Below are 14,117 nucleotides of genomic sequence, written 5' to 3'. Positions count from 1 at the left end.
CAGATGGCCGTGTGTGAAAAATGTCCCAATATTATTATTATCATCATATATTTACCTCCGCCTGCCTATGAAATCTATACATACAAAAGTAAAAATTTACATAACATACTTGAAATGTATAAAGTTACATAGTCGTTAAACAAATAAATATTTGTAGCATTCGAACCCCAGCCGTCTCAGATGGTAAGCGTGGTTGACTGGGATCAAATAGCAGATACAAAACAAAGGTATTTAAATTTCATGTCTATTCTTATATTTAAGCGGTGTTTTGTGACATTGCCTTTTAAATACATAAATAAATGTTCTAATTTTTTTATGCTATTTTTTATCTACCTTTTTGATAAGAATAAAATGGAGAATTTTTGACGTCGTAAATGTTATTCTGTCAAAATTTCTGCAATGTATTTTTTTAAAAATTTTTCAAAACAGTTTATAAGTTGATTACTTTCTCTTGCATAAAAATAAAAACAACATTTTTTTTAAATAAAATTTTAATTTTTATAATGCAATGAGCATTTTCAGATTCAATTTATATTTTAGGAAGAAATAAGTTAATATTGGAACTATAAAGGAATATAATCCAGAAAATGCTTGTGCATAAGACTGCATGTATCAGGTAAGCACAATAATAATGCTTAAAATAACTTATCAGGTAAGGATCCTACTCCATTGGGTCATACGGCAGCGCGAGGCCATCCCTGCTGACATGTAGGCTCTTCGATAAGACGCGGTAGGTCTCTACTTTAAACCCATCGCCCGAAGTGATGTATTTCGAGGCCCAAAATTACTCTTAAAAGAATAGCTATACCTATTATATGCCTTTCTAAAAACACCCTCGTACTTTTACGTCCATCAATAGATACTCGAATTATGTATGCATCTTAAAACTCAAAGTAAAATAAAAGTAATTAAATGTAATTTGGACATTTTTTTTGATATTTGTGTCATTTGACGAGCCGGTTGGCGTGGTTGGTAGATACTTGCCTTTTCACGCCGAAGGTTGTGGGTTCGATTCCCACCCAGGACAGACATTTGTGTGCATGAACATGTCTGTTTGTCCTGAGTCAGGGTGTAATTTTCTATATAAGTATGTATTTACAAAAGAAAAGTAGTATATGTAGTATATCAGTTGTCTGGTTTCCATAGCACAAGCTTTATACAAGCTTAATTTGGGATCAGATGGCCGTGTGTGAAAAATGTCCCAGGATATTATTATTATTATGTTTTTTTACATACTATAGTACTGTTATACATCGCAGATGTGTAGTGTACATTTAATGTACTAACGATACATTTACTTTTACAGTTGTAGAAATATAGTAATATACGGTACGATTTTAAAAAAATATGTACTTTTTCTTAAATTGAAAAATATGTGTCGCAACTACAGTGATATTACGGGAGATATGATATGTCCGAATCTGGTTAGAGGTATAGATCATCTGCGAGATCCTCGTCTCAATAAGGTAATATATATAAAATATCAAGACATTTGGTAAAATACACATGACATATAACAGCTTATATAAAAATATAAAATTTTACGAAAAAGATATAAAACACAAACACTAGCATTCAAAGTTCTATCAATTTGGCTATTACATATAACCTATTTCAGTCGAAGTCAGAGTAAAATTAAACAAATCTTAGATTAAAGTAGTTCATGCGTTTTGCTACCTGCTATATTTTGCAGTTTTGCAGAAACAGTTATTGATATATATTTATATATAGTACCACACTATTCAATGTAACTGCAACATAGCAATATTTAATTGTATATTTTTTCCGACATTCGAAGCACCAATTTTTCGCGAATCCATAACGAATATCATAAATCATTCAAGTTCTCGACCAATGATATTGCGTCAATTCAAATTCAAACTTGTATATTTGTTTTTACTCTTGTGATTACAATAGACTATGAGTAATCTACTTTCGCAATCACGCAAAAATAATAATTTAAGTATCATGAGTAACGATCATATCCGCCCTTACCCCTGTTTTCCATAAAAAAAAAAACATAAAAAAACTTTTGTGTCCTTCTATTTTGGTTTTTACAAAGTTTTTGTGTCGATATTTAGGGCTTAGCATTTACATTAGAAGAGAGACAAACGTTGGGTATTCAAGGACTTTTAGCTACTGAATATAAAACACAAGAAGAACAATTAAATATATGCAGAATATCATTGGATTTATATAAAGATGCTCTAAGCAAATATATTTATCTGGTAGAATTGCAGGTAATTTTACTAGTTTGTTGTTGAGGATGTTTGTAATATTTGCAAAATTCCTTATAAAAATTTTGTCTTTAGCTTTATGTTACATTTTGTTTTTGTTTATTTTAGGATATGAACGAAAAATTATTCTTCAGTCTTCTATCGCAGAACATTGAAAAGTTTTTGCCTATAGTTTACACTCCGACAGTGGGGTTGGCTTGTCAAAGATTTGGTCTCATTTACAGAAGACCTCGTGGTCTTTTCGTAACTATTTACGATAAGGGTCATGTGTTAAACATCCTTAATAATTGGTTTGTAATATATAAATAAAATGTAATATGTTTAGATATGTGTATATAGAACCATGTAGTTACAACACGCCAAATATAAAAGTCGCAGGTTAAATACATGACACAAATTACTGACTAAGGTTTTAAGAAAAAAATTGTTAAGGAATATATGAGATATTATGAGCCATATATGTATATTATCTATATAAACATATATTGGAATTCTTAGGGTTTTTATTATGTTTTTATTATAATTCAATAGGCCTGAACATGACGTCAGAGCAATAGTATTCACAGATGGTGAACGAATATTGGGCTTAGGAGATCTAGGTGCTTATGGTATGGGAATACCGGTTGGTAAACTGGCTTTATATACAGTTTTAGCTGGTATCAAACCTCATCAATGTCTACCTATCACTTTGGATGTCGGGACAGATAATCAGGTACTAGACAAACATTGAACTGATAATAAAAATCAAACTCAACAACAAATATAGTTGCTGATATGTAGGTAGTCAATTTCTAGAATATTCTATAGTTTCGAATATTAAGCGTTCGTAACAATACAAATTAATTTTGAGCGACGTAACGTCCACATAAAGGAATGTTTCTTAGCTTGTTAGAAGTTAAACCTAAAAGCTAATTTACAGAGATGAATACGTTATATATTTTTGGTCAACTAAGAATACCTAGTGAATTATTTTCTATTAAATATTTAACTATATCATTTCTCATTGTTTATGTTATGTCTTAAGTAAATATAGCTCCATACATTTAGTTGGAAAGGGTGCAGAAACTAAGAAATGTAGCGCTTCTGCCTCCATAACAAAAAAAAAAAACAAAATTAGCTTATTATTTTGCTTTAATTGGAAAATTCTAAGTTGCAGTCAATCACAACAGATCGGTAGCAATCTCTACCGCTGTTGTATCTACCCTAAACCTACTATTAATAATGTTAATGTATGGTTCATAATAAATATATTTACTTTATCGGATACATTATTTTAGGACCTTTTAGAAGACCCCTTTTATATAGGCCTTCGACAGAAGAGAGTTCGTGGCAAAGAATACGATGAATTTATTGATGAGTTTATGCGAGCCGCTATTGAACGATTTGGTCCCAATACACTGTTGCAGGTAAAAATATTTATTTATTTTGAATTTCCAACAAAACAACTAACTTCCAGGAAACATACTTACGAGTACTTACATAACATCGTTGAATAATGTTTTAAAACATGCGTGCTCCTTTAATTTTATTATATAAGTTATTATTATATGAATTAATAATTTAAATTCAAACGCGGGCAAGCACCACTGTATATTCATGTGCTTAATTTGTGATTATAATTCATCTCGTGCTTAACGGTGAATGAAAACATCGTGAGGAAACCTGCATGTGTCTAATTTCATTAAAATTCTGCCACATGTGTATTCTACCAACCCGCATTGGAGCAGCGTGGTGGAATAAGCTCCACAACCTTCTCCTCAAAAGGGAGAGGAGGCCTTAGCCCAGCAGTGGGACATTAACAGGCTGTTACTGTACTGTACTGTTATATAACAATGATATATTAGCCATTTTTTTATTTATTACTTTTTCTTTTATGATTTGAAAATAAAAACAGTCATAAACATATTAGTCTTTACACAAAACAACCGACATAATATTGTATGATACGTTTCTTTACAGTTTGAAGATTTTGCATTAGTGAATGCAACTCGACTTCTTGAAAAATACCGTGACGAATACTGTACATTTAATGACGATATTCAAGGTACTGCAAGTGTAGCAGTTGCGGGACTTTTTGCTTCCAGTAGAATAACCAAAAGGAAAATGAACGATAATATCTTCATGTTCCTCGGTGCTGGATCTGTAAGTGCAATTAGTTACATAAAATACATCAATTATTTCGGTTTTTAGCTATAAATAAATTGAAATTTATTATTGACATATGACCTTTATTGTAAACCACAAAAAAATAATATAAAAATTCTAAGGACTAATATTATGAGGAATTAAAAATGAAATATGTTTGTTGTTTAACTTTAAATATATACATGAAATCAAACGTTTTTATATTTTATCAATAACAGTTTAATGAGAAAAATTATATATTTTTGGGTTTATTAGGCGGCAACTGGTATAGCAAATTTATTAGTCGCAGCTATGGTCGAAGACGGAATGAAGCCCGAAGAAGCTCAAAAGTTAATATATATGTTCGATGTCGACGGTCTGTTGACAAAAAATCGTCAAAATGGTCTTCCAAGGCACGCCAAACATTTCGGAAAAGATATGGAAGCCGAACAAAATTTTGAAAAGTGCGTGGCTAATCTTAAGCCGACTTGTCTAATTGGTTAGTTTGATATAATAATAGCAGTTATAATCATTATAATTTGAAGTGTAAGAACAAAGTGTTGATAAAAATTATAAATGACTTTAGTACCCAACTGTTTCAATTCGATAGATAATATGTTTTGATGATCTTTTCGTTATCGTTAGGTTGTTCGACTGTTGGTGGTGCGTTTAACGAAACTATTCTGAAGCAAATGGCTAAAAATGCAGAGAGACCGGTGATATTTGCTCTTTCGAACCCAACAAGTAAAGCAGAATGTACTGCACAAGCTGCGTATGATCACACAGAGGTAGATTATACAATTAATACAATTGCGTTTTAAACGGTTCTTGATTTTAGTAAACTCTAAAAGATATAATTGTGGAACAGTAAGGATAAAATTTCTTGAACGACTTGTACAAAGGTTAATTGTTTAATTATAAGTCAGACAAAGCGAATTTCGCCATTGGTTTATTTTAAATTAAATGTAAAAAAATTGAACTGAAATTGGGATGTTTTTAAATAATTTTTGATGAAAGACCTTTTCGACAATTTAATTTTTATACAAGAACAGCTGCTTCCAAGAATATCGTTCTTGTGGACTCTCTAGATATGAAACTAAGAGTTTGTTATTTTTAGAATCGTTTTAAATGAACAAATAAACTATCTTATGTAAAATTTTGTACCTAATGCTTTAATATATTTCAGAAATGTATTGGTAGATGTCGATCAAGTTTTATAATAGTATAATATCGATTAATTGTTATATAACTGTGTTATTGTATTCTGAATAAAGGATCATCAAATATGTGACGGTTTATAGGTTTAACTCTAGTATGCGTATACTTGCAACGTGACCAACGGCAATATTTAAATATAATAAAATCACCAAATAGGTTTTAATTTCTCTAAGCGTTATGTTTGAACATTTACGATAAAGTGATGTTTGAAAAATGTATTCGTATTGGAAAAGTAAACAAATCATTAGATTTTTAGGAAATCAAATAATAATCCCTAAATAATATTTAGAAATATATAATTATATCTCCGAAATCAGCCAGCACGAGTCCATTTGTCTCGTTTCTCATATCTTTACATTTGTCATAGGGGAGATGTGTTTTCGCATCAGGTTCTCCTTTCCCGCCCGTCAAGTACAATGGTAAAGAGTATTTTACCGGTCAAGGTAACAACTCTTACATATTTCCTGGAATTGCTCTCGGTGTGATTGTGGCCCGCTCGCGACGAATTCCGGAAAGTATGTTCTTAACTGCGGCTAGGGTAAGTAATCGAATTACAAAGAAATAATATTGCGTAGATTATTACCTTTTGAATGAATTCTAAAATTACGTGCTAAGCTAAATAAGTGTTAATCAAAGTCATTTTCTTTGTCAATATTTTATTCTACTAATATTATCAATAGCAAAGTTCGTGCGTTCGTATGTTTTAATCCAATCACGTCGAAACATTTAAACAGATTTTAAGAGACTTAATATTTAAGTTGATTATGATTGGAATAAAATAAATAACCTTTTTTTTATTTTAACGTATACGATGAAATAAATAAAAATAAAAGTCAAAACCAAACAGTCAAAAAAAAGTCAAGGTAATATAAAATAATAAGTTTTTGGGTTTGTAATATTCAATACTGTGATATTAATAATATTTAATACTATGGCTTGGAATGATTTTTCAGTCAAGCTTAATATATGTCATTTAATCTCTTAGGAAGTTTCGGGTATGCTTAGCTTCAACACTTGTGCTTTCAGAACAAAAGTAATTCCAAAAGGGGAAACTGTAGAGCACAACAGCCTGTATAAAATGTTCGTGTAAATTTGCGAAACAATATTAGCATAAATGCTTGCAAAATGTTTATTTCATCGTAAAAATATTCCACAATCCCTAACAATATTATATTCTTTTAAGCAGACCATAACTTGTATGTTCCCAACAAAGCCATTACTAAGCAATACAAACAAAATTATCACATTTACCCATTTTCATTGCTCGCTTATTCTTGAATTCAATTTGCATTCATAGCGGTTCCGGCATTTGTTGAAAAAGTTGTTGCATTCACTACCGACAACAATAGTGTGAATTTAAGTTGTATAGATAAGACTAGAGATCATTTCAGACGTTGGCAAACTTTGTAAGCGAAGGAGACTTGGCGCTCGGCCGAATATATCCTCCACTCTGCGACGCGAGGAACGTATCGCTTAATATTGCGATCGAAGTCGCCAAGTTAGCGTATTGTCAAGGTATATTTTGTATATTGATACTTAGTTTAATGTATTTTACTTAATTCGAAACGAGATTCATTTGCAGTCTACATGTGCTTGTGCGTGTGTGTATGTGTGTAGATTGAAAGAGGAGAAAAAGTGGTAAGAAGATTATTGGTGGCTTTGTACAAGTTCGTCTAGGTAGGTACCACCCATCCATCAGATATTCTACCGCAAAACAGAAGTACTTAGTATTGTTAGGTTCCGATTTGAAGAGTCAATGAGCCAGAGTAACTTTAGGCACGAGGCACATAACATCTTAATTCGTGGCGTATTGTCAATGTAAGGGACAGTTCATATTTTTTACGCTGCCATTGTCTATAGGCGGTGGTATCCAGTTACCATCAGGTGGCCCGTTTGGCCGTCTGCCTACCTATTCTAATAACACTTGGAAATTTCAGATAGGACTGCAAACAGCTAAACTTAACTTTCGTAAGGTGATAATCTGTTAACTAATGTTTATCACAGGGTCTAGTATATTTATTTAACATATATATATATATATATATATATAATGGACACTGACTGCCTCGTTGGTCTAGTGGCTTGATATAAGGCCGCAGACCCGGAGGTCCTGGGTTCAATTCCCAGGTCGGGCCAATAAAAAGTTATTGGGTTTTTCTGTCAGAAAATTCTCAGTAGCTGCCCGGAGTCTGGAAGTTGGAAGTGTGTACACTCCCGTGCCTCGGAAAGCACGTAAAGCCGTTGGTCCTGCGCCTGAACTCTTTCCGGTCGTGTCGGATTGCCGTCCCATCGGATTATGAGAGTTAGGGAATAGAGAGTGCATCTGTGTTTGCGCACACACTTGTGCACTATAATATCTCCTGCGTAGTTGGCTAATCTCTTTTGAGATTGGCCGCAATGGCCGAAATCGGTCTGGAGGTCATTATTATTATTAATGGACACTAAAACTATAAATTAAATTTCGGTAATGACGGTCAGAATTTCTTTATGATATTGGCTCACCGACCGTATTAATTTATAAAATTTGAAATAATATAATTATGAACACAGTCAAAACTTTATTTGTAACTATAACAGTTAAAATAATCCATACTGACCTCTCAAATTATCTCATGGTTTGTTTTAATAATATTGTCGACATTAAATATAATAGATATAAACAATAATAAAGAAATATTTTTACTCCTATCACATATTCCAACTGAGTCACGCTTTCGAAATCGAAAATTATTTTATACTTTACAGTACACATACCTTATACATTTAAATATTGTTTTAAAAAACAATGATCACTTTAATTGTCTAAGGCTAATCGGGTCAAATAGAAAAGAACCTTCACTTAATGCAACCAGTTTTGTTTAAGATTTTTTTTTTTATAGAATAGGAAGGTGGACGAGCATATGGGCCACCTGATGGTAAGTGGTCACCAAACACCCTTAGACATTGGCATTGTAAGAAATGTCAACCATCGCTTATAGCCAATGCGCCACCAACCTTGGTAACTAAGATGTTATGTCCCTTGTGCCTGTAATTACACTGGCTCACTCACCCTTCAAACCGGAACACAACAATATCAAGTATTGCTGTTTTGCGGTAGAATATCTGATGAGTGGGTGGTACCTACCCAGACGAGCTTGCACAAAGCCCTACCACCAGTTATAGATATTTTTTCTGCCAACACGTATGAACAAAAATCGTAACTTTCATGTTCTGTATAAGCTATTAGACACATGTGAGGTATAACTGTTCTATTAAACATGAGTATATATTTCGAGTGAGTGAGTGAGTATTCTTGTGTCATAAGACTTACATCACACATTGCAGCGCATTGTTGGATTTTCTACTATAAAAGATATCGATCGATTTGTACAAAGTAAATTTTAATATTAAAGTTTTGTTTCCAGATCTAGCGACTACGTATCCCAAGCCAAAGGATTTCAAAACATACATCCAAAACCATGCATACAATTTGCAATATGACTCTTATATACCGAAATTCTATAAATATCCGAAACCTCCTAATGTCAAGGTGAAAACGATAGAAGAAGTGTACAAAGGGTATGTTGGTTATGCTACATATTAAGGTTTCTTAAATAGCCGAGGTAGCCTAGTGGTTAGAACGCGTGAATCTTAACCGATTATCGTGGGTTCAAACCCGGGCAAGCACCACTGAGTTTTCATGTGCGTAATTTGTGTTTATAATTCATCTCGTGCTTGACGGTGAAGGAAAACATCGTGAGGAAACCTGCATGTGTCTAATTTCATTGAAATTCTGCCACATCTGTATTCTACCAACTCGCATTTGAACAGCGTGGTGGAATAAGATCCAAACCTGTACCACCAATCTGGTGGTAGGATGCTAACATCCGCCTGGCTTGTTACCACCGTACGCATGGTGAAAAACTCGTGAAGTGGCTTGCAGCCGCGTTTCGAGGTCAGCCAGCGTACAGCCAGAGCCCGAGCGAGTATTGCCGCGATGGGTGTTGGTCCGGTTATCTGGTGGTAGGATGCTAACATCTGCCTGGCTTGTTACCACCGTACGCATGGTGAAAAACTCGTGAAGTGGCTTGCAGCCGCGTTTCGAGGTCAGCCAGCGTACAGCCAGAGCCCGAGCGAGTATTGCCGCGATGGGTGTTGGTCCGGTTGGAGACGGCTGTTGAACCAATGCCGGGGGAAACTGTATTGACCTGCCGGTCAGGGAGACCCGAAGAAACGGCTGTTCCGCTGGCCGCCCGTGGCATAGTACAGGGGCCCGAGCGTGCCTAACCAGCTCGTGAGGCTGCCCCACCAGGCCACGCATAATCTCGGGGTGGACCGTCGTGCCGGTTGGTGACCGGTAGGTGGGGTCCCGGCGGCCACTTCCGGGGGGGTTCGGGGGCCCTTCCGTCCGGCGGGTCAGTGTATTTTTCCTTTTGGCAACCACTTGGGGAAACACGCCTCCACACTTTGCCCATCCCTATCGTGGCAATACATCGCTCGCTTCACGTCTCTTTTCCATTTAATTTCTCCCAAATGGCGCAACAAAAAAGAAATAACGGTCGTACAGCGGTGCTCACCCCCACCATACCCTCGCTGTTTGAGGTCGAGTTCTCTAACATCCGAGGACTCCACACTAACCTCAACGCTGTCCACCACCATCTCGAGACAGCACGGCCAGCAATGTTGTTTCTCACGGAGACACAAATACTCCGTCCTGCCGATACCAGCTACCTTAATTATCCCGGCTACACGCTTGAAGAATCCTTCAAAGCGAAAGCCGGAGTATGCTTGTTCGTCAGTACGGATGTTTGCTGTCACCGACTGCGCTGCTTGGAGGACCCCTCCTTCTCCATGTTGGTGGTACGTGTGGACCTGGTTCGTCAGAGCCGAGTCTACGTGTGCCTCTACAGATCCCACAATGGAGACAAGCCGACTATTTGACCATCTTAGTCGGGTGGCAGATGCTGCGCAAGAGCAATTTCCTAACGCGGAATTGGTGTTTTTGGGGGACTTTAATGATCACCACGAATCCTGGTTGAAATCCCTCAAAACTGACCATGCTGGAAGGACTGCTCATGCTTTTGCTCTCACACATGACTTGACCCAACTGGTTGATCAGCCCACCAGGATCCCAGACATTGATGGGCAAGCACCTTCTCTACTGGACCTTCTGCTGACTTCTCACCCGGTGGAATATCAGGTTGTGGTTCAGGCTCCTCTTGGCTCTTCGGATCACAGCCTTATTTCTACCAGAGTGCCACAGGCCAAGCTGCCGCCACTAGCGGTATGCAAACGTCGCGTTTGGCACTATAAGTCGGCGGATTGGGACGGTATGCGCGATTACTATGCGTCGGTCCCTTGGAAGGAACGTTGCTTCAGTGGGAATGACCCGACAGCTAGTGCCGCTGCTGTTGCTGGCGAGATCATGCTGGGAATGGAATACTACATTCCTAGCTCAGATCTCGTCAGTAGGAGTACGCGTAACCGTTGGTTCACTCATGAATGTGCCGATGCTGTATCAGCTAAGCAGGCGGCATATCGCAAGTGGATCAACGGCTGCATTAGCGGGGCATCTAACATTGACTCACTGAAAGCAAACTGTAATAAAAATTCCAAGTCCTGTAGAAAGGCATACACGAGAGCGGATGCACAGCGCATTGTACAGATTGGTCATGACCTTGTTTCGCATCCTAGGGGCTCCCGTAGCTTCTGGCGTCTGACCAAGTCTGTGCAAAATAATTTCTGCCAACCTTCGCTGCCACCGCTCAGAAATCCGGACGGATCGCTAGCTCACAGTCCGCAAGAGCAAGCTGATCTCCTGGCTAAACTCTTTGCCGACAATTCCGTCATCGATGATTGTAGTGCACTGCCACCTACAATACCTGCATGTGGCCATACGATGCCTGACATTAAAATCAGGCAACGTGATGTGCGTGCGGAGCTGCAATCACTTGATGTACGGAAAGCTAGCGGTCCCGATGGAATACCAGCCATAGTGCTGAAGAAGTGCGCAGCGGAGCTGTCTCCTGTGTTAACGCGCCTGTTCCAACTTTCTCTCTCTTCGGGAAGTGTGCCGGAGGCTTGGAGAAGAGCTAATGTGCAAGCGGTTCCCAAAAATGGGGATCGGTCTGACCCGGCAAATTATCGGCCAATAGCTATCACCTCAGTACTTTGTAAGGTGATGGAACGGATTTTAAACAACCAACTGATCCATTACCTAGAAGATCACTGTATAATTAATGATCGTCAGTACGGGTTTCGACCAAAACGGTCCACAGGTGATCTTTTAGCGTACGTAACACACCTCTGGGGTGAAGCTATCGACAAGCATGGAGAATCGTTGGCTGTCAGCCTCGATATCTCCAAGGCTTTCGACAGGGTCTGGCACAGAAGTCTTCTCTCCAAGCTACCGTCATATGGTCTGCCTGCTCAGCTATGCACCTGGATTGCCAGCTTCCTACACAAGCGTAGCCTTCGTGTTTTAGTAGATGGTTGCGCTTCACAATTCTATGTAGTGAATGCTGGGGTCCCCCAGGGATCTGTGCTATCTCCCACACTCTTTCTTTTGCATATCAATGATATGCTCTCCCTTGGGAACATACATTGCTATGCAGATGATAGTACAGTGCATGGTGGATACCACGGACGCGCAGTGGCTGGGCGGGCGGAAACTGAGGAGAGGCGGGAGAATCTTGTCATTGAACTCGATAGGACGTTAGATCTCATCGCCAAATGGGGCTCTGATAATCTTGTTGAGTTTAATGCCAAGAAAACACAGGTATGCGCTCTCACGGCGAAAAAGTCAACATTTTCCCCTCTTCCCTCCCTCTGTGGTACTCCGCTGGTGATGCAAAGCAAAATCGCCATGCTGGGGATTGACGTTCGCTGCGACCTTAGTCCAAGGGATTACATCGAGGCTGTTATAAAAACAGCTTCACGGAAACTCGGAGTTCTGAACAAAGTGCGGCGCTTTTTCACGCCACAACAACTGTGCCTGCTGTACAAAACACAGGTACGGTCTTGCGTGGAATATTGCTCGCACCTTTGGGATGGCTCCGCTAAGTACCTACTTGAGGCCTTGGACCGGTTGCAGCGACGTGCCGTACGCATTATTGGCGACGTAAAGGTCACAAACACCCTTGAACCTTTACAATTGCGTTGTGAGATAGCAGCACTGAGCGCTTTCTATCGACTGTATCACGGCGAGTGCTCTGAGGAATTATTCTCTCTAATTCCTGCTTCCCCCTTCCTTCTTAAGTCCACGCGAGCTGGTTCTCGATGTCACCGCCTAACTGTGACATCAATTCCATCGCGAACAAAGAAATTTGGCAACTCCTTTCTTTGTCGCACTTCCAAAAAATGGAATTCCTTACCAGCTCACGTATTCCCCTCCTCTTACAACCCGGGTTCCTTCAAACGAGGCGTGAAGAGGCATCTTGCGGGCCGGCAAGGCGATATATAAAAAAAATATATAAAAAAAAAAACCTTCTTCTCAAAAGGGAGAGGAGATCTTAGCCTAGCAGTGGAACATTAACAGGCTGTTACTTAAATAGAAGGATATTAATTTTCTTTACATTCATTAAGTGCATAAAACGGCATTGATAATTTCTATGAAACTCGGTATGTACATATTTTTTGGAGCTTGTAAATATAGATAAGGTCCAGCGATCTAAAATGTTTTTTTAAAGATGTATTTTCCTACAATAATATACATGTTTTCCTCGTTGTTTTAACTATTTAAAGATATGATCACAATAGCCATATAACTATCGATATTGTTAATTTAATTTTATTTATTAGGTTTACTTACAATCACTTACACTAATACATTTAACAAAACAATAAATACAAACTTATTATCTAAGTGTAGAGATTTATTAAAAGTAAACACAACATGCGAATGGTAAGGACTTAATGAGCTTATCATTAAAACTGAATTAATAAAGAACATTATAACCAAAATTTGTTATCTTTTGAAAAACTACAGTGAAACTGCAATCAGAAAAGTATGACAATAACAAAATAAATAAATAAAAATTGACGTTTAAAATTGTCATCTTAAAAACGGAGCAATATTTTTTCCAGAGGTTCAATGTCGAGGTGATACGTTGCAAGAAAAAAGTCTGAAAAAACCGGCTGAGTTACGAGATGTAGCACTTTTGTAGCGCTCATTATAATACTTAGCATTTTTAACGAAAGAAGCGTTTTTAAGAAAATTATTTCCAGTATAAATTGTTGTGATGTAAGAAAAATTTAAGCGCGTAAATTTTGAAAACGCTCTCTCGATTGCCTTTATCGAAATTTGGATAACAGACGTTTTATTTTTTTATCGTTTGTATTATTATATAAATCTAATTTTGTTTTGCACAATTGCAGTTTTTATTACTTCAGTTAATTCAAAAAGACCAACACAAATTAGTGTCTTTATACGTAGTCCTTGGTTAGAAAATTGAGTTTGCTCGTCCACGACATCCCGGTTCCCTCAGTATCGTGTTAAGTTGCAAATGTTTGTACTGTATGCATGTACACGTATCGTCATCCAAGTTCGCTGGCTGGAAC

At 37.4% G+C, this 14,117-nt stretch overlaps 1 protein-coding gene across 1 annotated transcript; it reads left to right on the top strand.

The window, feature by feature from the left end:
* Positions 1 to 1,343: 1,343 nt before the first annotated feature.
* On the top strand, positions 1,344 to 13,762 carry LOC126772847 (NADP-dependent malic enzyme-like; the record flags this gene model as incomplete). Its single annotated transcript, XM_050493452.1, has 12 exons — positions 1,344 to 1,466; positions 2,082 to 2,240; positions 2,346 to 2,527; positions 2,769 to 2,949; positions 3,515 to 3,643; positions 4,197 to 4,379; positions 4,638 to 4,860; positions 5,007 to 5,149; positions 5,947 to 6,117; positions 6,971 to 7,094; positions 8,984 to 9,137; positions 13,644 to 13,762. Coding segments are annotated over 12 exons (1,791 nt in total), but the record flags the coding sequence as incomplete, so codon positions are not given.
* Between the last annotated feature and the right edge of the window lie 355 nt (positions 13,763 to 14,117).

Source organism: Nymphalis io, chromosome 13, assembly GCF_905147045.1.
Source record: "Nymphalis io chromosome 13, ilAglIoxx1.1, whole genome shotgun sequence".
Classification (NCBI taxonomy): Eukaryota; Metazoa; Arthropoda; class Insecta; order Lepidoptera; family Nymphalidae; genus Nymphalis; species Nymphalis io.
Note: the sequence above shows the minus strand (reverse complement) of the source record. Positions and strands in the feature narration are given on the sequence as shown.